This window comes from the organism of the source record quoted next, unplaced genomic scaffold (genome assembly GCF_019419815.1).
Source record: "Pyrus x bretschneideri cultivar Hongxiangsu unplaced genomic scaffold, Pyrus_bretschneideri_v1 Contig6, whole genome shotgun sequence".
Lineage (NCBI taxonomy): Eukaryota > Viridiplantae > Streptophyta > Magnoliopsida > Rosales > Rosaceae > Pyrus > Pyrus x bretschneideri.
Window position 1 is genome coordinate 3,155,941 of NW_025999798.1, and position 22,875 is coordinate 3,178,815.

General features: G+C 38.7%; 4 protein-coding genes across 4 annotated transcripts; 1 reads left to right on the forward strand and 3 right to left on the reverse strand.

Annotated features, from left to right (window-relative positions):
* Positions 1 to 2,090: 2,090 nt before the first annotated feature.
* Positions 2,091 to 2,993, reverse strand: LOC125471374. The gene has a single exon (XM_048571703.1). The coding sequence runs from the start codon at positions 2,991 to 2,993 to the stop codon at positions 2,091 to 2,093; it is 903 nt and encodes a 300-aa protein (XP_048427660.1).
* A 9,377-nt stretch (positions 2,994 to 12,370) lies between these two features.
* LOC125471294 (probable inactive poly [ADP-ribose] polymerase SRO5) lies at positions 12,371 to 13,597 on the reverse strand. The gene is made up of 2 exons (XM_048571543.1): positions 12,943 to 13,597; positions 12,371 to 12,849 (listed from the first exon to the last, which is right to left on the reverse strand). Exons 1-2 carry the CDS (start codon positions 13,123 to 13,125, stop codon positions 12,730 to 12,732), a joined length of 303 nt encoding a protein of 100 aa, XP_048427500.1. The 5' UTR covers positions 13,126 to 13,597; the 3' UTR covers positions 12,371 to 12,729.
* A 2,301-nt stretch (positions 13,598 to 15,898) lies between these two features.
* On the reverse strand, positions 15,899 to 17,982 carry LOC125471541 (probable inactive poly [ADP-ribose] polymerase SRO2). The gene is made up of 4 exons (XM_048572065.1): positions 16,973 to 17,982; positions 16,590 to 16,834; positions 16,332 to 16,483; positions 15,899 to 16,236 (listed from the first exon to the last, which is right to left on the reverse strand). Exons 1-4 carry the CDS (start codon positions 17,458 to 17,460, stop codon positions 16,123 to 16,125), a joined length of 999 nt encoding a protein of 332 aa, XP_048428022.1. The 5' UTR covers positions 17,461 to 17,982; the 3' UTR covers positions 15,899 to 16,122.
* Positions 17,983 to 19,326: 1,344 nt separating this feature from the next.
* LOC125471375 lies at positions 19,327 to 19,848 on the forward strand. Its single transcript, XM_048571704.1, has 2 exons — positions 19,327 to 19,374; positions 19,471 to 19,848. Exons 1-2 carry the CDS (start codon positions 19,327 to 19,329, stop codon positions 19,846 to 19,848), a joined length of 426 nt encoding a protein of 141 aa, XP_048427661.1.
* The last annotated feature ends 3,027 nt before the right edge of the window (positions 19,849 to 22,875 follow it).

The following is a 22,875-nucleotide window of genomic DNA, read 5'->3' on the forward strand; positions in this document are numbered from 1 at the left end:
GGTGTGGTCTTGTCTGCTTCGATTAGGAACTATGGGCAACATTTTTATCTGCTTCCCCAGTATGCTGTATGCGAAGTCCTATGACTTTTCTTTTTCCAACTTTTATCTTCAGGTTATGATACCTGAGGCTTTTGCCATTGTTGATGCATCAAGGTATGCAGCAACACTAAATACAAAGTTCAGTCGTTATGCTTTAAACAAAATTTGGCAATAATCATCGTCGTAGTGTTAGATTCAAAAGTCTTAAATGCTCAATCTCCTTCCATCTATATTTCGGCTCACAAGCCTTGGATGATTGGTCTTGTCCTTGGCTTTGTTCTTGTAGCATCTTCGATCTTCGACAAGAATGGTACCAGCCTTGGTTGTGGCCATTAGTCTTTGCTATGCACGGTCATGCCACTCTGATGTTTTGACGTTGACATAACAATTTCTGTCAGTTGGTGCAAAAGGGAATGAAGGGGAGAATGCAGTAATTTGGGAGCGTATCTTCTCTGTTCACCAGTTTCCCCTTGAAAATTTGACCACTACGCCGAGCCGTCGCGTTGGTAGCGAAATAAGAATTCTATTGCGGAACTAATTACGTATGCCAGTTGGATACGCAACTGCGCTGCACGACACCTTTCCGGAAAGAGAACGACGCTCCGGTTAAAACACACCACTACATTGTGATGTATAAGTAATTTCAGCCATTCGAGGCCGTTTAGCTCCCAAAAATGCATTTTGAATTTTGTAATAAAAATCGGACTTTCATTTCATGTCCTATTATTGGACTCTTTAGTCTTTCAAGGCTAAGTTTATCTCTGTATAAGCATTGGCTCCCAATGTGAACTCAAGTTTCAATCAATAATCAAACAAAACCTTTGAGATTTTTCTCTAAAATTCTGGTAGACTCCAAAACTTGTTCTTCAAGGACTTACAATTGTAATCCTTGTTAGCTTCGTAATCAATCTCTCTCATCACATAATAATGAATCTTGTATCGTATACGTTCCTAATCAAAGAAAATGAAGCTTTCAAATGCAGTAGTTTATCAAGTTATTGCTTGTTAGACATACGACTGTATACAACGTGAGAGATTCAAGAATCTATCATATCACTTTTAATGCTCAATAAATAGCATTTTGAAGTTTTAAGTAACCCTGCCGGGTTGGATGCTATGCTGGGTTCAAATACAATCATGATGCCGGCTGCGATAGTCGGTGGTGGTCCACGCTGCATTAGTATAGAGCCATCCACACACAAGGGGTGTGTCTCCAGTCTTATAGGAGAAAAGCCTAACTAAGTTGAGCAGCGACAACACATTGTTAGATTAGAACGTCACGATGATAGTGCAAATACATTGTTTTTTTGAGTTTAAACCACTTCTGGTCTTATTTTTTCTTATCCTCTCTGTTTACTTTTAATTAAATAAAATATTGTTTGATTTATTTAACTCCTTACCAACTAATCATGTTTGATTATTATTATTGTTATTATTATTATTTTCTTTTGGTCAATGTTTAAATATTAGAATTTATGGTCTTAATCTTTGGTTTTACTCAAATTCTATGTAAGGGCTTACATCAAAGGCTTCGCCTTCGTGGATCACATCATTTACCAAGTCACGCAAATTTCTAGCTAAGTTCCTGTACTTTTTGCTTTGTTTCGATTTGAGACAAATTGACACGTTTTAAAAAGTTAAGAAAAGTTCAAAACCAAATAAAAAGTTATGGTGGAAATCAAAAGAAAATGATTAAGTTAAGTACGCGTTGTTACTTTTCTTTATATACGGAACAAAATCAAACGATGAACCTATTTAGAATTTTTCTTTCATTCTTAAACATTTAAACAAAATAAAAATAAGAATAAGTCAATGATTTCATTATTATTCTTGTACATTTGGGGGAAAAATATTCTCATTTAAATACTTATATATAATTGTGGTTTCCTTAAAATATCAACAAGCCTGAAATGGAATAGTCCATTTTTCCTAATACAAAGACCATTCTCTCCGTCGCCGATAATTTACATAAATTAATTAAACAATTAAAAAAACCCTAAAAAAAGTAAACAAAAATAAATAATTAATTAATTAAATGACCGCTGAGCCCCTTAAAACGGATGGACGTTTTTGCTCAATCCGTTCACATTTGTGAAGAACCCAACCACCGGCCGATACGGCAAGTACGACCGCCGTTTGTCCCCCTCCTTCTTCTCTCTGTTCTTCACGTAATGCTTCTCGTGCGCAGACGACACCGTTTCGACTTTCTTAGCCTTTCCCTTTAACTTCTCCACCGTCTTTTGAATCTTACCGCTGTTCATCTCATCCGCCGCCGATTCATGGCTCGGCTTCGGGCTCGCCGCGGACTTAGGTTTAAGGAAAACAAATGCGTCCTTTCCGTCGCTGTTGCTCCGGAGCTTCAAGTCCCTGACTCTCCACAGCTTCGACGACCCCGTGGAATTGCTCTTGTTCCGGAGCTCCACCGCCGCCTCCAACGGCTTCCCGGACCACTCACAGTACGTTCCTTCCGGGACTGCTTCTAGCTCGTCCGACTCGGACGCCGACGACGACGGCGTGTCCCGTTCCTCGAAGAAGAGCTTCATCAATGGCGACCGCAGAGTCGAGGACGAAGCTGCTCCGGCTCTTGAAGCATCGCCGTCGTCAGCGTCGGCGAAGAGGAGATCTCGGTTGAAAATCGGATATACCGGCCGGAAGTGGCCGTTCTGGAATATATCCTCCGCGGAAATCGGCGACCCGTCGGCGTTCATGGGGGCGAAAGAGAAATCGTCGTCGTTTTCGCTCTCGCATTCGCCGCCGCCGTCCACGATTTGAGCTTCTTTATCTTCCATTCCTGGCTTCTCAGCGTCCGCGAATTCGTAATCACCGCCGGAACCGGCGATTTGAAGCTTGGAGCTGAAATTCGCAGAGAGCTGCGCGTACTCGACTTCGAAATCGTTCATGGAAGCGTGGGATTCGAAGCTCGGCGACACGGGAAACACGGAAACCGCTTGCATTTTCAGTTTTGTTGGATCGAGAAGTTGGGGTTGGGGTTTTTGAGGTTGAGAGAGAGAGGGGCAGTGGGTGTAATTAATAAAGTATTTAAGATTTGGTTAATTAATGGTGGAAGGGAAATGAGGTGGGGTGGCTTTTATATAAGAGCCGGGGCAGTATTGGTGGGTGGACCCACCGAATATGGGTAGGTTTATTGTTTATAGGTCGCTGGGAGGGTTCGGATTCACACGGGACACGTGTTCATACCACGCGGATGATGTTGGAGGCAGCCATTTGTGAATTTGGTGGAATCTGGGGAAAAGGATAGTAAGTACTGTTGTAAGTTTCAAGTAAAATAACTAGTATTTATTTTCTCTATTTGATCGTTACAGTATTTTAAAAATATTAACGGAGAAATTAACGTTAATTTGTAAGGTATTTGAGATTATCGTAGCGTTATTTTTTTTGACAAAGGATTTTTGCTGGATATTTTTGTTAGATACTATTTATATTTAATTTTAAATTTAAAATAATTTCGAACCGCATGATTTACGATAAACGATCACCACCTTCCTGGATCCCAGATCCCAGATCCTTTTCCTTTCATTTTGTTGGGGATGGGGTTGACTTGCGTGGGGAGGAAGATCGAAAAGACGAAGAGGTGGATGCTGGGGTGGGCTGTAGAGGATTGGATATTAAAAAAAGTTGGGTGGGGGAGCAGGAGGAAGGGACACGTCATGGGTGAAGTAATGAATGCTAATGTGATTGGGGCTGTGACTTGCTTGGCAATTCAGGGATCCGACCTTTATCTCCTTACCAAACAACAACAAAATAATACTCTTTTTTGCTTTTTCGGCTTTTGGATTTTTTGAGTAATTGAGAAAAAGAAATATATATTTGGTACGATTCGCTGATGCAGCTGGAACTTGGGCAGAAAGTTTTCTGGGGAATGAAAAGTTGAAAAGTTCAAATTTGTGAGATGGTTGAAAAAAGCGAAAAGTAAAAGCGGGTTTATGAATCTGCCAAAATCTGACCTGATGTTTTCCATCTATCTTCAACATGAATACATAATTAACAACTGTGTTAACTTAATTAAGTAAGTGACTCAGTGGTGTAAACGTAAATTCCGTCTTTAAAAAGAGGTTTCGGATTTGAGACTCCAACTTAGTGAGTCTGTTACAAAATACCTGCACCATTTCACCTACATTCTCATTTGCTTCAACATATTGAGTACCAGTTACACCACTAACATGGTGTATCGGTATTCCATATTTGTTTTCTTTTTTCCTTTATTAAAATCTAGCTCTTATGCAATTAAAAAAAAAAAATTGTACTCTGAATATTTTAAAATGCACCATAGTTTATGTGTTCGCATTGACAATGAGAGAGTGACATGTGCATTTACATTTATATTGGTTGGGTACGTGTATGAATACATGGTGGTCACCTAAATAATAAGCATGGTTTATAGATATGTATTGCAATAAATGATACATATATAAATAATGGAGGCGAATTTGTGGCACTACTTTTTTTAAAGAATTTTTACACACATTTTGTTTGGGGTTCACTTTGTAATATATTTCAACAACCCAAATTGTCTATCTTTAGGTATTCCCTAAAAAATCATATCTACCAAAATCACCCAAATTTGAAACCATATGACCGCTAGATTAAGGTTTTAGGGTTTGTTTGTGAAACCGTATTCCTTCATATATAAATAATGGAGGCGAATCTGTGGCACTACTTTTTTAAAAGAACTTTTACACACATTTTGTTTGGAGCCCACTTCATAATATATTTCAACAATCCAAACTGTCTATCTTTTAGATATTCCCTAAAAAATCATCCCTATCAAGATCACCAAAATTTGAAACCATATGACCACTAAATTAAGGGTTTAGAGTTTCTTTGTGAAACCGTATTCGTTCATTTTCTTCATTAGAGATAAAAGTCTAAATGGTTTTGGATTTGTCTAGTTTTTTGTAAGGATGATTTATGAATGATGTTCTAAAAGAGACGGTTTGAGATCGTTAAAATACATTACTGTCTAGGCCCCACAATAACTTGTGTAAAAAATTAAATAATAAGTAGTGCCACGGATCTGAACCCACGGAGAATAATTCAACTTTTATTTCAATTTTTACATCATGGCAGTGGTTCTTAATTACATAAGTCCGAATCAATACATATATTTGGATTATAAGAAGGGGGGAGGTGGTAATGAACGTACGTCATGCATGAATGATCAATTTCTTGATTCTACGCTACCCTCACTTTCTTCTGGAATTTCAGTCCTCATCATATAAAAATGAAGGGGTCACGACTAACCATCTCTACCACGTGAGATATCGACTAAATAATTTTTATTCTATCTAATATATATGTTTGAAATTCTAATATTTCTAGATGCCTACTTGCTTATGATTTTATCCACTCATCCCTTATGGATTAAGGTTTTCAAGGTTTCTGACCTTCCCGTCACGAGAGGGCTCCGTAGGACAGGTCAAGGGCACTCTTGTTTTCATCTTAACTTTTGCTAATCTTGCTTTGACAAACAATATATAGCCTCGTTTCGATTGCTTAAATTTTTCTAAAAGCAGCTTCTTAAAAAAGTTGGGGTCTTAAATTGGGTTTGATAAATTTAAAAAAAAAAAAGTGTCTTTTGTTAAAAGGATGGGTCTAAAATAGTAGAAAGAAGAAACAGCTACTCTACACGTGCTTCTCAAAAAAGCTTTTTTTTTTCTTTGGAGGCAAGTGAACAATACCAATTAATGGAAATTTCATGTTGACAATCATACCCCCATCTTTTTTTTGCTAAAACACTTTTAGCAATATAGTTTACCAAATATTTACCTGCCTTTTTTTTTTTCAAATATGTTTACTCTCACGTTATAGCAAAAGCAATTTTGAATAAAAATACAGCAATTTCAAATTGGCCATAGTCTTTCTTTATGACGGGTCAACACATCAGCAATAAAATATTAACAAAAAAGTTACACCGTTGTAATTAACTTAACCGAAACTAAATAAATATCAAATTCATCATACACACAAATATATATGTTACATATCCTCGCATTCATAAGAGTTGAATAATGCTACACAATATTGTTATTTGGTCATACAACTCAGTAAGCACTTAATTAATGGTGTATTAACAAATAAAATATATAAGAGTGGATCGACTGGGTCAATTCCTTATTCCTTGATGTGCAAGAGACTTGTGACCCAGGCAACAAACCCCCTCGACCAATCCGACATTGTGGACTGCTGGATGCGCGTTTACTATATCGAAGGTCGCACCGAAGCACGTACAGCTCGCACAACACAAACACACAAACTTAGCACATCTTAATGTGTGATTAGACATTTGGTCCAAGTTTTGGCGCAGCAAAGCAGAATCCAACCATGCGGTCAGCAGTTTTTGGGATGAAAAAAGAAGGTTCCAATATCCATGGAAAAATTGACTTTACGTGGGTCAATCATTCATCACATCTTTTCCTAGCAGTATACGCCCACAAAAAGAAAGATAAAAAAATAAAAATTGTTCAACTTGTTTCAACAAAAGCAAATGAATTAATTGAGTAATTGCAAATTGTCAAGGAAAATTAGAAACAAGTTAGGCTATATACCAAACTTCCATCTAGAAAATGGTTACTAGAAATTAAGTTATTAGGTCACTAAGCTTGGTTTCATACTTTCATTTAGCGATTATGTACTATATATAAGTCTATTGATATTTTTTCTTTTTTAATTTTTAAACTTGAAAGAGTTTTTATGGTCGGATCTCTTAACTATTGTTCTCACCGTACTCCAACCATATATCTACTAATATATATGTCAGGTAATTTGCTGGACGAGAACATATTTCACACCTAGGTTTAAAGTCCATTTCTTACTATAATGTTATTTGGTCTAATTGTGAAGCTAGGAATTTTTTAGTAGGTGGGCTATAGCTTAAAAATTTCCATCTTTATAAACAAAGAAACTTGGTACTGTATTTTTCATAGTATCAGCTAGCTTAAGAAGATTTTCACAAAGTGAGCCAAGAAATTTTCGTTATTAAAAAATACGTGGTAAAATTCAAACAAATCCAAACTTGAAACATATATGTACAAAAAGCAATGAGAAAAAGGATGTAAGAAAAACATATGGTTTGTAAACTATTATATAATTTTATATATAATTAAATTGAGAGAACTAAAATTAGTGACTAAATATGTGGTCGACCACATTTAAAAATCAATGAAAATATATGTAAAATTTTATATTTTCCACCTAAAATTACCTGGGCTATACCCACGGTAGCCTTTAATGTGGCTTCGCTAGTGATTTGGTCGTATAAAACTAGTCACATTATTGACCACATATAAATTCATTATTATCTGTGAGAGTCATATGTATTAAGAAGGTGATTAACAATGTAACTAATTGGCTTTTTAGCCAAAATGGTCTTTGAGATTAACATAACTCTTCACTTTGGTCATTGAGATTTGAAATCAATAGAAGTGGTCCTTGAGTTTGTCCATCATCAATCAGTTTGGTCCTTCTGTGAAATCTCAAGGACCAAAGTGAAGAGTTTTGCCAATCTCAAAAATCATTTTGGATAAAAAGCCGAATTAATTTTGTGCATCTAAATATAATTACATAAACACTTCAACCAAAACAGGCTATAAAATTTTACCAAAAAAAACGAAGGCAATAAAATTGGGCTGAGTAAATGAAAGACGGGCCCAATAAGAGATCAATTTTGGGCCCAATATCAAGAAATCGCAGGTGGCGGGAAGGCCTAAACAAAACTATTACGCGCGCACTTGTCTGCGTCCAATCTAATAGCTGCAGTGGAGTCCGAATACTGATCACCAAACATAGCACTCCTCCTCCATTTCTGTTGACAATTTATTCATTGTTTTTCTTTGAGGTGATTTATTTATACCGTATATTGTTCTGCAAACAAATATTTTTTTCAATACAATGGTATATTTATTTGACAAAGGAATACAATAATATATTTATAAAAATATTTGAACTAAGTGGCACAATAAATAAACTTGTCAAAATGATGTAATACCGGCAAGTTGTGAATAATCTCATGCTTAAAATTTTATATTTCAACTTATTGCGTTACGAGTTTAAACACTCAGTTTTCTTCTTAACATTAATAAAAAAATAATGTAAAATCTGGTCTAAATTACACAATAAACCAGCCATAATAGTATATTAACCAACTCGGAATCCATGAAAATAAAACGAAAAATCCTTTCACTTGCAACTAGTTAAATAGTGATATATTTAGCACAAAGAGGCAATAAAAATTAAAATAGCCAATAATTTATGACACGCCCCGATCCTGATATTCCCCGAATACCAAGATAGGCACGTGCTGACTGACACCCGAGAGTGACGAAAGCCATTTATTGAGTGCAAATGCTGAAAAGAAGGGGTAGATAAGGCTTATAAATATAAAAGAATAATGAATATGCATTTAAGGAACGTGTTCAGAGCATACAACTAACTAGAACACTAAAAGAAATAATATAAAATTGAATGAATAAAAGAATGGGTCCTGCACCAGACTCGAAGATGCCGATGTAGAAGTACCTTGATGCCGGGATTGTACACCTCGATTCTAAGTCCTGAAGGGGGCGCAAAACAAACATGAGTGGACCAATTTGATATATATATATATATATAATAAAACAGTTATCAACGTACTAACTCCCAAGTTTTATGAAAACACATATATCATGATAAATATAGGTTTTTCGAAACCTAGCATGCCGTGCAATGTCTCAAATCATAACTTGTATATATAATTATCACTAGTGAATGTCCGATAATCCCTAGGCCCCATGCCGGCTCCCTATCTCTGAGCAAACAGTCAGAGGAAAATACACTCCATGCCCTATGCCGACTCCCCGTCCTTATGCTAATAGCCAGAGGAAACACACTCCAGGCCCTATGCCAACACCAAACCGTCACCCGGGATAGACCGGAAACTATCCCTACGTCTCATAGCAGAATAAGGACCACTAGGTAAGTACAAAACCATTGAACATACATATATTGAAAAGCAACTTTATAGTATAAAGTCATCCATCATCTATACTATAAAGAGGTGTTCTAAACATGTTCTAAATATCATATCGTCATCCATCATATATTCTATAAGAACACGGGTTATAGGAAAAAAAAAATAATTCAAACGAATCTCAGTAAACATGTTATCTCATAAAACGTTTCATAAAACATAATCATCAAATCATGTTTTTCATGTATGCATTTCTACTGTCAAAACATGCATTTTCACTCACAGTACTTAGTTGCCGAAGAGCCACGCAATTAGCGAAGACGGAAACGCCACAATTAATTGCCCATAAGCACATAAATGGTACATTTAGTCAAACTCTACTCAAATGATTGGATTTGGGAAAACAGACTTCAAAAACAGGTCCACGACGTCGGAATTAGCCTAGGAGAGGTCTCAGACAAAAACTCGAAAAGTCAACCTGAAGTCAAGGTCAACGGTTAACGTTAACCGGGTCAAAGTCAACGGGTCATGGGTCTGGGTCCGACCGGTCAAACTGGTATGGGCTTAGGGTTGGATCCGGGTTGGGCCTAAAGGGTTTGGGTCCAATAGGGTTTAGGGTTTAAAGGGTATTGGGCTTGAAAGCTCGGTCCAACTAAAAGGGTTTTAGGTTTGAAAATAAAAATAAACAAAAATTAAATAAAAGGAAACTGGGTTGGGTCTTAAAGGGTTTGGGCTTAGTGATCCGACCTAAAGGCCTGGGTTTGGATTTCAAACTTGGGCTTGGGTAATTGGGTTGGACCTTGGGTTAATGGGTCGGGTTGACCCATTTTCAGGCCAAGGTTTTGGCCGGTTTCTAGGCAAATTTCAAATGCCCATAACTTCTTTGATACTCAACGAAATTGGGTGATCTAAAAAGGAAAGTCGTAGTACTTAGCGAGATGAAGAGATTGATACCTTGCACGCTGGCAAACTCACTGTGGTTTGGCCAAAAATTGCCTCAAAATGGGCGGTGCTCGTCGAAAATTTGGAAAAGCTACTCCGAGCTATTTTCTACGATTCACACATATACACCACTTAAAACAACCTTTGAACTAACCCTTAAACACAGCCCAAGGGTTTCTAGAAGCTTACCAATGTCGAAAAAGCACGAAACACGTTGGAGAAGATGATGAACAGTGACGCCATCACTGTTAGGGTTCCATGAAGGTTTGCTTGAGTTTTCCCGAAGTTCCTACGTCCAGTAGTGTTGGTTTGGGCTTGTTGCTTATGTGAGTGACAAACATGAGAAAGAGGGAGAGATCATAGAGGGAGAGAGAGTTTCGGGAGTCACACGAGAGAAAGAAAGAGAGAAGAAGAAGAGGGAGAGAAATATGAGGTTACAGGAAGAGAAGAAAGGAGAGAGAGAGAGAGTTATAAAAATCAGAAAAAGAAAGAAAAGGGGACAGGAACCAGGGGACAAATCAAGGGTGGGCCCCTTTGGGCACACCATTTAAGACTCAAAAATCATTTTTAAAAGAAAATATCCCCAAACTTAGTGAAAATACAAAAATACTATTTTTGTTCCGTAAATCCCCAAAACGGGTTGTTACAATTTAGTAATTTACACTATGATAAACAAAGATCCTCCTCTGGTAATAATCTCTCTGACTCTGACTGATTCAAATATAAAGTGTTGTTCACTAATATATTTTGATTGCACCAAAGCGGGTGAGTCATAGATTGAGCGAGTGAGGAGGAATCACAGAGAGAAACCCTGACGGAGTTTTGAGTTTATTGGTGGATTTGCCGAAACATGGAGTTTGTCATGCAAGAATACTTATTGATGTGTATATTTGATGAACTCGAATTTCATTTCTTTGAGCTTTCTCTAACGTTTACTTGTCATTCTGTTGGAATCTCCAGTTATCCCACATCGACCAGAGGGTCAAAGAGAAAGTAATTTAAATAGAATTACCCCACTCTAACTAATATCGAGATCTTTTGTGATCAAATCCCACATCTGAGGATTGGATAGGTGGTGAAGGACAATATTGATGTTGTTAGAGAGGGCCCTTGACCCGTCGACCTGAAAAATTCCACACATTCAAATCCTGGCGGGGTCTGTTATTCGTATCCAAACAGAGCAGGCATCTGGTCGTTTGGGCTAACAGCACTAGAACTTGCTCATGGTCATGCTCCGTTTCCCATATTCCAGTCCTAAGGCATGCTGGTCTATAACATTCAGTGTCATAAGTTCTCATGGAGCATGAGTTATTTTAACAATCTACCAGCACATGATTGAGGAAAAATTAATGTTTTAGTACGCATCTAGAGAGCTTTTAACTTACTTTGTTTTGGGGATATTGATGAAGCAATGGCACTTCTGTCATAAATTCTTAATGATGTTTCCCTTCAGGACACTGCGAACGGCTTCACTATCCCTTCTGTAATTGGTACATCCGCTTCCATTATTCCTGCACTCCATTGTATTTTGCAGAAAGACACCATGCAAAAGGTGCACATGGAATCTCATGGGTACGGCTTCTGCAACAGAGGAGTCTTAGAATCCCACGTGATTAGTATTCAACAAAGGTGTGCGAGATTTCTTCTATTGTTTCCAAGAAGCATGCTCCATTCAATAATCTAATCTTATTTCGAAATCCTTTTGATGCTCTTATCAGAATTGACAAACTTGTCGAAGTGTTGCGGATACGGAGAACGAATAATGCCAAGGTTTGTACCCGTTACCGGACTTCTCCTGGTTGTTAACACACACCCTCTGTTAATATGCTTTTCCATTCCTCTGATAAATCGGTGTTTTCAAATTTCAATAATAACAGCGCGAAGATGTTTAAAGCCTTAATCATCGTTTAAATTGATCTTAGTTTGTTTCTTTTGCCCAGCTGGAGAAACGATTAAGTGCTTTGGCTGATTAGGAGAAGGAGTATTCAGGCCTTCTTTTCACATTCAAGAGGATTTACATTTGTTCTAGGCGCATGTCTCCGCAACACAAAATGAGAGTTTCGCTCGTTATAGGCCTTTGACCAAACATCTCACGACATGAGTTAGACGACAGAAACTTCATGGTGCATATCGGCAATCTAATTTTTACGGTGATGCTAAATTTGTGAGGACTTACGTCATTGTAATTATGGAAACTTATTTGTAAAGTAATCTTCAGTTCTTAGTTGTTTTTTACTTTTTACCCTCATCTCCCTTCTCTTTCTTCCTGTGGAAGGCAACGTATTTCTCATTTTATTTATTTTAATTGATAGGATCTAAAAGTCGACTTGAAATTAATATTTAAAAGCCGACTTTAAATTATAGAATTAATATATAATAAAGAAAGGTTCCACAAGCGAAAAGCTTGGGCCATAAACCCTAGAGGGGGTTAGTATACTTGCTGATCAAGCAACTCAGCCGGTCAAAGCCGACAAAAGTCAACAAAAAAGGGCCACTTTGTCATTCACACTGCTGAATAGAAACCCAAGTTGTACTTTCTTCACATATTGCCAATTCAAAGTCGGTCACTGCTACAAATGAAGAAAGAACCAGAAACCACCATTTTTGAGAACCAATCTGTATACTTCGATTTCGATTTTGATTTCGAGTTTTGATTCATTAAAGAGCAAATCAACGAGAATTGATGCAATGAAGAAGCAAACACCTTTCGGTGACACTGTCTAAATCGTAACTAAATCTGTGTATCCGAAAGTAAAGCCCGAAGGGTTGCTCACCAAACAACGTTATGCATCTGCCCTGGCACCAATCTGCCTCTTGACAGATTTGATCACTCCAATCAACAGCCTGTCACCGGCAATCTGCCTCACCCTCTGTATCAGCTGCGCACGCGTTACCTTGTTTGCCTGCAAAATCAATCGAACACGCATATAAGGTGATCATATTGTCATGATTGATGAAGATTAAACATGAGAAACAGAAAATGCCATAAAACTTACTCTGAATTCGTTGTGACAAGCAACAAGCAACTGCATTTTCTGAGGAGGCAAGAACTTCGAGAGAACGGACATCAGAGCAGGGAAGGTCATCCAGGGAGATGTTGGGGGTGGTCTCAAAGCACTCTGCTGCATAGTTGGAACACCTGAAACAACTGAACATACAAAACCAGAGTTAAATCTCATTTGGAAAACCTGAAATCTCCACCAAACAACCAACCAAAGAACACAAACCAAATTACCAATTCGAATTTCGAATTGAGCTACTAACCATTAGGGAGAGTGCTGGGAGCCTTGAAAGCGATCACATAGCAAGGATAAATGTGAGAGTTCACGATAGCACTCCAAACAACATATCTTCTCGGATTGACCAGATTGTCCACCTCCTTGCAGCTCGGTTGCGATTGCTTGAGCCCGGCGACACCATTTCCGCCTTCCCCAATATCACACGGCACAGCAAGTTGTGCTTCAGCCCACTTCCATCCACAGCCGATGACAATGCCCTACACAAATGTTCAATACAATCCACCAATTTTTCGATAAAGATGAAACGTTTCGCTTTTAAAGATGTCGAACCTTGGCATTCTTCTTTCTCTGTATCCGCAACTCTTCAAGAAATTAGTACAAAACAGGGCGCTAGTCATGTATGAACGTGTTCTTACCAGTAATAACACATTCATTAGTAGAGCTAAACATTTACACGTGTTCTTACGTTCATTTTTTAGACCTGAAATTTTAGACGTGTTCTTACCGGTAAGAACACATTCATTTTTTAGAGCTAAAAATTTACAAGCGTTCTTACCGATACGAACATGTGTAAATTTTTAGCTCAATCAATGAATGTGTCATTACCGGTAAGAACACGTTCATATATGATGACTAGCGTCCTATTTTGTACTAATTTCCAAAAAAATAATTTCAGCCCCGAGGTCTCCTCTTTCCTAGATATATATATATATATATTTTTTTTTTTTTTTTAAATTATTCTGAAATAGTAGGCAAAGTGTTAGAAAAATGCATGTCATAACCAGTCTCACGAGTTGTGCTAGAATGCAAGGCATGACATGTTTTGACACATTAACTACCCTTCCATCGTGGCACGCTAGAACAAGCATCGCAAATTGTCGATATAATGCATGGTGTGTCATGACATGCATTTTGCCGACAATTCGTGATGCTTGTCATGTTGAGGCCTACAACAATGTTTTGGCATGCCAGGATGCGAGAGTTAGCGTGTCATGCCATGCATTTTTCTTACACTTTAACACACTAACCCTCGCATCATGGCACGCCAAAACATTATTGTTGGTATGCGATGACATGTCACATGTCTTGACAAGCCATGACTTGTCTTGACATGCTAACCCTCTCATCGTGGCTCGCAATAACAAGCGTCGCAAATTGTCGACAGAATGCATGGCGTGTCATGACATGCATTTTGTTGACAATTCGCAACACTTGTCATGTCAGGGCCAACAACAATGTTTTGGCGTGCCACGATACGAGGGTTAGAGTGTCATGCCATGCATTTTTCTAACACTTTGACACACTAACCCTCGCATCGTGGCATGCCAAAACATCGTTGTTGGCATGCATTTTGCCAACATTTTGCGTGCTTGGCATGCGATTGGAATGTTATGGGATTAGGATGCCGTGACATGCATTGACAACATCTAAATTATTTCGAAATAGTAGGCAAAGTGTTGGCAAAATGCTGGCATTCCACGATGTGAGTGTTAGCGTAGCTATGACTTATCTTGACACACTAACCCTCGCATCCTGGCATGCTATTACAAGCGTGGCAAATTGTCGACATAATGCATGGCATGTCATGACATGCATTCTACCGACAATTCTCGGTGCTTGTCATGTCGGGGCCAACATTGATGTTTTGGCATGCGACGATGAGAGGGCTAGTGTGTCATGCCATGCATTTTTCTAAGACTTTGACATGCTAACCCTCACATCGTGGCACGCCAAAACATCGATATTAGCCCCGACACTAGCCTCGCTTCTAAATTATTCCGAAATAGTAGGAAAAGTGTTGGCAAAATTCATGTAAAAAAAAAGATCTAGAAAAGAGTAGACCCCAGAACCTTAAATTATTTGTTTTGAAATTACTTCAACATAGGCAATTATATATGAAGAGTTCTTACCGGTAAGAACACGTTCACCGATTAAGCTGAAAATTTACAAAGGTTGTTACCGGTAAAAATACTTGTAAATTTTCAGCTCTACTAATGAACGTGCTCTTACCGGTAAGAACACGTTCACATATGATTTGTACTAATTTCTTGAGGAGTTGCTGATGCAGAGAACGAAGAATGCCAAGGTTTGTACCCATTACCAGACTTCTCCTGGTTGTTAACGCGCACCCTCTGTTAATATGCTTTTCCAATACTGAAGCCTTAACAGCAAATCTGCTGAATAGGGGGTTGGATGTTTTCTTGTTAGTTGTGGGATAAAATCGGTGTTTTCTAATTTCAATAATAACAACATGCGAAGATGTTTAAAACCCTAATCATCATTTAAATTGATCTTCGTTTTGTTTCTTTTGCACAGCAGGAGAGGATTTACATTTGTTTAGGCACATGTCTTAGCAACACAAAATGAGGGTTTCGCTCGTTATAGTACTTGACCAAACATATCATGACAAGCTGACAACGGCCATGCTTGTTAGGGAGAAAAACTTCACTGTGTATATCGGCAATCTAATTTCCACGGACACACTAAAATTACGAGCGCTTACATCATTGTAATTATAAAAATCATTTGTAAACTAATCTTCAGTTCTTAATTGGTTTTTACTTTTTACCCTCATCTCTCCCTTCTCATTCTTCTTGTGAAAGGCAAAGAATTTCTCATTTTATTTTTTTTAATTGATAGGATGCTTTCTCAGTCGGCCAAAGGCGACAAAGTTAAACACAAAAACGGCCACTTTATCAATCACACTGCTGAATAGTAACCCAAGTTGCACCCTCTTCGCATATTGCCAATTCAAAGTCGGTCACAGCTACATATGAAGAAACAACCAGAAACCACCATTTTTTGAGAACCAATTTGTATATTTCGATTTCGATTTTGATTTCGTTACACTGCAAATCAATGGGAATTGATACAATGGAGAAGCAAACAGAAACCTTTGGTTGTGACAAGCAAAAAGCGGTGTATCCGAAAGTAAGGCTACGCCCTGGCACCAATCTGCCTCTTGACAGATTTGATCACTCCAATCAACAGCCTGTCACCGGCAATCTGCCTCACCCTCTGTATCAGCTGCGGGCGCGTTACCTTGTTTGCCTGCAAAATCAATCGAAAAGTTCGAAATGAAGTGATCATGTTGTCATGATTAATGAAGATTAAACATGAGAAACAGAAAATGCTATAAAACTTACTCTGAATTCGTTGTGACAAGCAACAATCGATTGCATTTTCTGAGGAGGCAAGAACTTTGAGAGAATGGACATCAGAGCAGGGAAGCTCATCCATGGTGATGTGGGGGGTTGCCTCAAAGCACTCTGCTGCGCAGTTGGAACACCTGAAACAACTGTTCATACAAAACCAGAGTTAAATCTCATTTCGAAAACCCAAAATCTCCACCAAACACCTGGAACACCTGAAACAACTGTTCATACAAAACCTGAGCTACTAACCATTAGGGAGAGTGTTAGGAGCCTTGAAGCTGACCACATAGCAAGGATAAATGTGAGAGTTCATGATAGCACTCCAAACAACATATCTTCTCGGATTTACCAGATTATCTACTCCAGTGTCCACCTCCTTGCAGCTCGGTTGCGATTGCTTTGAGCCCAGCGCCACCATTTCCGCCTTCCCCAATATCACACGGCACAGCAAGATGTGCTTCAGCCCACTTTCATCCACAGCCGACGACAATGCTCTACACAAATGTCAATACAATCCATAAATTTTTCGATAAAAATGAAAGGTTTCGATTTTAAAGATGTGAATTTCTCAAAGATTAAACAGAAACAAGGGTTGGGTACAAATCAAAATCCCCTGAAAATAAAAAAATTACCCATCACATGTAAATTTGGCAGGAATCATATGAACACCAACACCGTAAAACACTTCATTTGGGACAGGCTCTCTGCACCGACTGAAACCATGGACCAAAACATCACAAAGTTCCTCCTTCGATCCACCATACCAAGCGTACTTAACATTGGCGTTGCTGCCGCACTTACTTGCCACCGCCTGAGAGAAAATCTTGAACGACTCAAACCTCGCCTTCCTGGTCGGATCGGAGCTCAAGTTCTTGTGCACCGCCACAATATTCGTGTCCCTCCCGGCCAATCCCATGCCCGAAACAAAGCTCTTCTTGATGATCTCGTGCTCGAAACTCTCGTCGTCCACCCGTATCATCCCGCTCCGGGTGAAAACACCAAACCGATCCGATACGGCGGCGTTCGAATCACCGCAATCAGACCCGGAATCCAAAATTTCTTCGTCATTATCAATAGTTATCGATATTTGGTCTTCGAATTCAAACTGATCGGTAGACATCGCTGCTACAAACTTACAAATTAAGCGATCTAATCAGCGAGAAATCGGAAGACAAATCGAAAGACAAATAACTACAAACAACTCTGCATACAAAAATTTTAAAAAAAATTCATAAATCAAAGAAGCAAGAAACGGTTCAAGATCTCAGAATCCGGCACCAAAGAGATCAGGAAAGATTAAATCTTCGAGATATTAATAGGAGATTTGTGGCGGTTTAGAGTTTTGATTTACGGCGGACTGGCGGAGTTGCCGTGCCGCTGTGTATAAATAGTCTTGGACCCTGAGGCGGTGGGAACTTTTCGTAACCCTTGGGAAATAAGAATTTTGAACTTTATGTATTGTCTATTTTGCCCCTCTGCAGATTGTGTATGCCGCCCGAGAAGTGACCGTTGTGCGTGCCGTTGAAGGGGTATTTTAGGAATATGGGGGGGGATTGGTGGGAGGGTGGTTGGTAATTTCGGTGATTTCTCGAATTTAGCGCAAGTCATGCAAGACGTGGCTTTTGTCGTCCGCTTTACTTTCGAAGCAAGTTTTCCTGCTCAGATTTGGAATTTGGCTTCCTAATTGTGTAAGGAAATATTTAATAAAATAAATAAATGATGAATTAAATTCGATTGGGCCCTGGACATGCATTATTTATGGGTGGGTCCATGGTCCAATTGGGACATGTGGGCTTGTGGAGTTGTTTAAATTGGCGCACGTGGGTACCTCAATTACAGAATATGTATTGTCGTGTGCACGTGACATGTCTTCATCTTTTCTTTGGTTCCAAGCGACAAAGGTCTTAAATTGCATATGGTATTTTTGTGCTATTTGAGGTAAAAGGACTCCCTGAGTGAATTGAATTTTAAAAATTCTTGTTAAATCACTTAAGTAGTGCAGTGTTTTAGAGGTCAAATTGTTAATGGTAGTAAGAACACATCAACTATCAAATTACAAAAGAAAATCACCTGCTAACAATTAATGTCGGAAGTAGTTGGGTCTTAAGAGTTTTTTGTAATCTTCAAAGCGGTGTTTAAGTGTTACGACATGATTCACATTTAGATTGCTAAATACCATCTTCCCCAAATTCACCCATTGTTCTACTTGGCAATATGCCCATAACAGAGCCTATCTTGAGGGAGTACAAATTGACACCGGATAATGGAGATCAAAGAGAAACTACATGCGAACACTCAAATACAACTCATCACTCTAAGACCATCTCCAACCCTTGGCCTAAAACCTAAAATTTTTAGCCCAGAAACAGCTTTTCTGCTTTAACCCTTCTAGCCTAAAATTTTAGCCCCAGATTATTAAAGAATGAATTTGGGCTAATTTTTTTCTTAAATTAACTTTTAAAAAAAAAATATTATGTAGACTGTCGTACATTAATTTTATGAACATTTTAATATAAAAATATTTAAATTCCTATAAATATTGAAAAATCACTAAATTAATATATGAAACTCATGAAACACTATGGAAGAATATGAAAATCATGATAGAGATGTATAAATACAAAATACATGAAACACACAAGACACATAGAACACATGTGAAGGACATACAAAACACATGTGAAGCACGTACTAAACACATGATAGAGATGAAGCACACACAGAACACATGACACACACGAAAAACATACCAACATACATACAAAACACATGAAACGCATGAAACACAAACCTACACACATGAAATTGAAACCTTCAATTATCCTCTATATAAACACATGTTGAATATCAAACCATCACACAATGTTTAAACCTTCAATAATCCTCTATATTAACCAATCTTCCAACTTTCAAAGTGTTTTTGTTTCCTAAAATCATTAATATCTCATCAATGGGTAATTGAAAAAGGCATAGCTTGGCAATACAGATGGCACAATACCAAGGAAGCCGTGCACCTGCCGATGCAGAAATGAAAGTACAAGAAGCCGAATTTGCAAACTCGCTTATTCAATATTAGCACCATGCCAAATCTAGCCATCGTGGTTCTATCACGGGGCGTTCATTTGTGCAGCATGATAAAGAAGAGTGTCATGACCGGATGATGAAAGATTATTTCATCGAACGTCCGAGATATTCTTCTCATGATTTTCGGAGGTGGTTTTGGAAAAGAAGAGAGCTTTTTGAAAGCATCTTGAACGCAGTTGTCCGTCATGACCACTACTTTGCAAGGAAAATAGATGTCGTAGGCCGACAAAGCCTATCACCTCATAAGAAGCTTACATCTGTATTTCGGATGCTAGCTAATGGGTGCTCTGCAGACTTAATTGATGAATATTATCGACTTACGGAGAGTATTGCTATTAAGAACTTGAAGCGCTTCTGTAAGGCAATTGAAGCCATATATGGAGCCACGTACCTCCATAAGCCAAATCGTGAAGACTTAAAGTAGCTTTTACGCAAGGCAGAAAAAAAGAAGCTTCCTTGGCATGATAGGAAGTCTCGCTTGTATGCAGTGGAAGAATTATCCTACTGCTTGGGCCGGCCAATTCAAGGGCCATCACAATAAGCCAACCATCGTGCTCAAGGCTGTGGCGTCTTACGACACATAGATCTAGCATGCATTCTTCGATGTTTCTGGATCAAACAACGATATCAATGTTCTTTGGTCTTCTCCTCTGTTCAATGATGTTGTCAATGGATGGGCACCGGAATGGAGGTACAAAGTAAATAGTAATAGGCATGAGCTAGGTTATTTATCCTAGTTGGTCTACCTTTGTGAAAAGTTATTCTCATCTCGATAGTGCAAAGAAGAAATTATTTTCACAGAGACAATAGTCTTATAGGAAGGATGTGGAAAGAGTGTTCGGGATCCTACAAACTCGATGGGCCATTGTTAGAGGGGCTGCACGACTTTGGCAAATCGAAAACCTCCATTCAATCATGATGACATGCATAATTTTGCATAACATAATTGTGGAAGATGAATATGTCGAAATTGAGGAAGATTATGATGAAGATGTGGATGATGACCAACCAACATATTCTAGAGCTATGGCAAGAGATGTTGAATATCTCGCTGCAACGACTGTCACATCCTGGCCCGGGGGGGACCACTTCCCAGGCCCGCTCCACCACCGTAGCACGATATTATCCGCTTTGGGCCCCGACCACGCCTTCACGGTTTTGTTTCTGGGAACTCACACGAGAACTTCCCGATGGGTCACTCATCCTGGGAATGCTCTCGTGCGCTACTCGTTTAACTTCGGAGTTCCCATGGAACCCGAAGCCAGTGAGCTCCCAAAAAGCCTCGTATTAGGTAGGGATGGGAATATACATATATGGATCACTCCCCTGGGCGATGTGGGATGTCACAATCCACCCCCCTTGGGGGCCCGACGTCCTCGTCGGCACACACGCGACCAGGGTTAGGCTCTGATACCAAATTGTCACATCCCCGCTCGGGGGGGACCACTTCCCGGGCCCGCTCCACCACCGTAGCACGATATTGTCTGCCTTGGGCCCGACCACGCCCTCACGATTTTGTTTCTGGGAACTCACACGAAAACTTCTCGATGGGTCACCCATCCTGGGAATGCTCTCGTGCGCTACTCGCTTAACTTCAGAGTTCCCATGGAACCCGAAGCCATTGAGCTCCTAAAAGGCCTCGTATTAGGTAGGGATGGGAATATACATATATGGATCACTCCCCTGGGCGATGTGGGATGCCACAACGACATACGAGACCCGATAGGATAGGGTCACACTCATTGAGTATATGAGACGTTTAAATAGAATTCAAGCTCTTCAAGGTCATGACACACTCCGCAAGGATTTGGTTGAGCATATATGGCGCCGAGAAGAAGAACATTGATGATGAATGATCTTAAGTGTAGTAATGTGTTATGTTATGTAATAATTTTGCAGGTACTATGTTGGTATTTTCTAGTAATAAATTGAATTGTCTTCTTGTGACAAGTCTTTTCACTAGTACATTGTCAAATTATTGAAGTTCGTTTGAATTATTGAAGGCATCTAGATTAATGAAACAATAATTAATAAGTCATAAACTTAATACAAACGACATTTAATAAACCACATAAACTTAATACAAAGGACAATTAATAAACCACATAAACTAAAAAAAAAAACGATAATTAATAAACTATATAAACTTAATACAATCGAAAATTGATAAACTACATAAACTTAATAATGATATCCACCATCTTGATTTGGTGATGGACTTGGTGGTGGATTTGGGATATAGCCTTGAGATGAATTATCATCTTGAAATATTCTCCTTCTGGCATCCCTATGAAAAGTTTCCCTTTACTTACCACGTAAGTACTTCTTCCTCTCCGGAGTGTATTTGTTGAGGTCCTCCGTCATGAAATTTATTTAGAACCTCTCTTGCTTTCTATCCCCTAGCTGCGTCATAGCCACACGCATTGGGGCCGCTTCCCTATCCCGAGAGCTATAACTTTCAATCAATCTTGCAAATCCGATGGCAATTTTTTCACTAATGGGATCTTGGGACTTCCCTTTTCCCTTTGCTTCCTTTTGTTTATCACTTCCTAGGGGCCTTGCAAAAGAAGAAGTTAGAGGTTATTTGTTCGACATCTTCATTCACACCTTCATTAAAATCATTTGGGGGCAGGGCTTCATTATGAAATAATCTTCCCCATTGTTGGTCCGCACCGGTTCCCCACCTCGGACAATCCTTGAGGATGGTCCAAGCATGATGCAACTTAAAAGCTTGATTTTGTGGTGTAGTTCTTGTCTTGTAAATTGTCATTGCTTTGTCACCCTATGCATTAAATACGTAAAAACAATTAGTTGAAAAATACTATTATGTACATGACAAATAAAATATCAACAAAGAAACTTACAATTTTTGAGAAGCTCCTTCCACTAGGCATGTCAACTATGGTTCTCTCCAAACTTCCCTTCCACAAAGTGCACGCTTTGTTGATAACCTTCCACCGATCATAAACACCACCACCTTCCCTTCAGCCGGCGTTGGAGTTTTCATGGAACTTATCAACGATTTTACCCCACAAAACCTTTTTATTTTGATTCGTGCCGACGGCACCATCTTAGCTAATGGAAACCCATGCCAAACATAAAACAATATCTTTCTCAAAGGTCCAATTATGACCTCTAACATGCTCTTTTGCCATCTTGAAAAATTTGGAAATGAGAAGAAATGGTAGAAAGAAAAATTGGAAGAATTGTAGGTGAAAAGTGGTTTTGTGTGGATGTTTGAACAAATACATAGGTATTTATAGAGTTTTTGGGTGAATTTTGAGTTAAATAATTTTTTTTTAATTATTTTAGCCGTTGGATTTAAATTTGGGCTGTTAGATTTGATCATATTTGATCTAAACCATTGGATTCAATAAATATATAAATATAAAAATATAAAAAATTGAACGTGAATCCAACGGTCCAATTAAATTTGGCCATTGGATCAGAA

Bases quoted from the DNA above. Each gene is read 5' to 3' on its own strand.
- LOC125471374 (XM_048571703.1), bottom strand. From the start codon at position 2,993: ATGCAAGCGGTTTCCGTGTTTCCCGTGTCGCCGAGCTTCGAATCCCAC.
- LOC125471294 (XM_048571543.1), bottom strand. From the start codon at position 13,125: ATGAGATTTAACTCTGGTTTTGTATGTTCAGTTGTTTCAGGTGTTCCA. The intron at 12,850-12,942 runs GTAAGTTTTATG...TTGATTTTGCAG, and splicing joins CTTGTCACAACGAATTCAGA to GCAAACAAGGTAACGCGTGC.
- LOC125471541 (XM_048572065.1), bottom strand. From the start codon at position 17,460: ATGTCTACCGATCAGTTTGAATTCGAAGACCAAATATCGATAACTATT. The intron at 16,835-16,972 runs GTAATTTTTTTA...ACATTTGTGTAG, and splicing joins GCCAAATTTACATGTGATGG to AGCATTGTCGTCGGCTGTGG. The intron at 16,484-16,589 runs GTTAGTAGCTCA...TTGTATGAACAG, and splicing joins TCCTAACACTCTCCCTAATG to TTGTTTCAGGTGTTCCAACT.
- LOC125471375 (XM_048571704.1), top strand. From the start codon at position 19,327: ATGGCACAATACCAAGGAAGCCGTGCACCTGCCGATGCAGAAATGAAA. The intron at 19,375-19,470 runs GTACAAGAAGCC...TCATTTGTGCAG, and splicing joins CTGCCGATGCAGAAATGAAA to CATGATAAAGAAGAGTGTCA.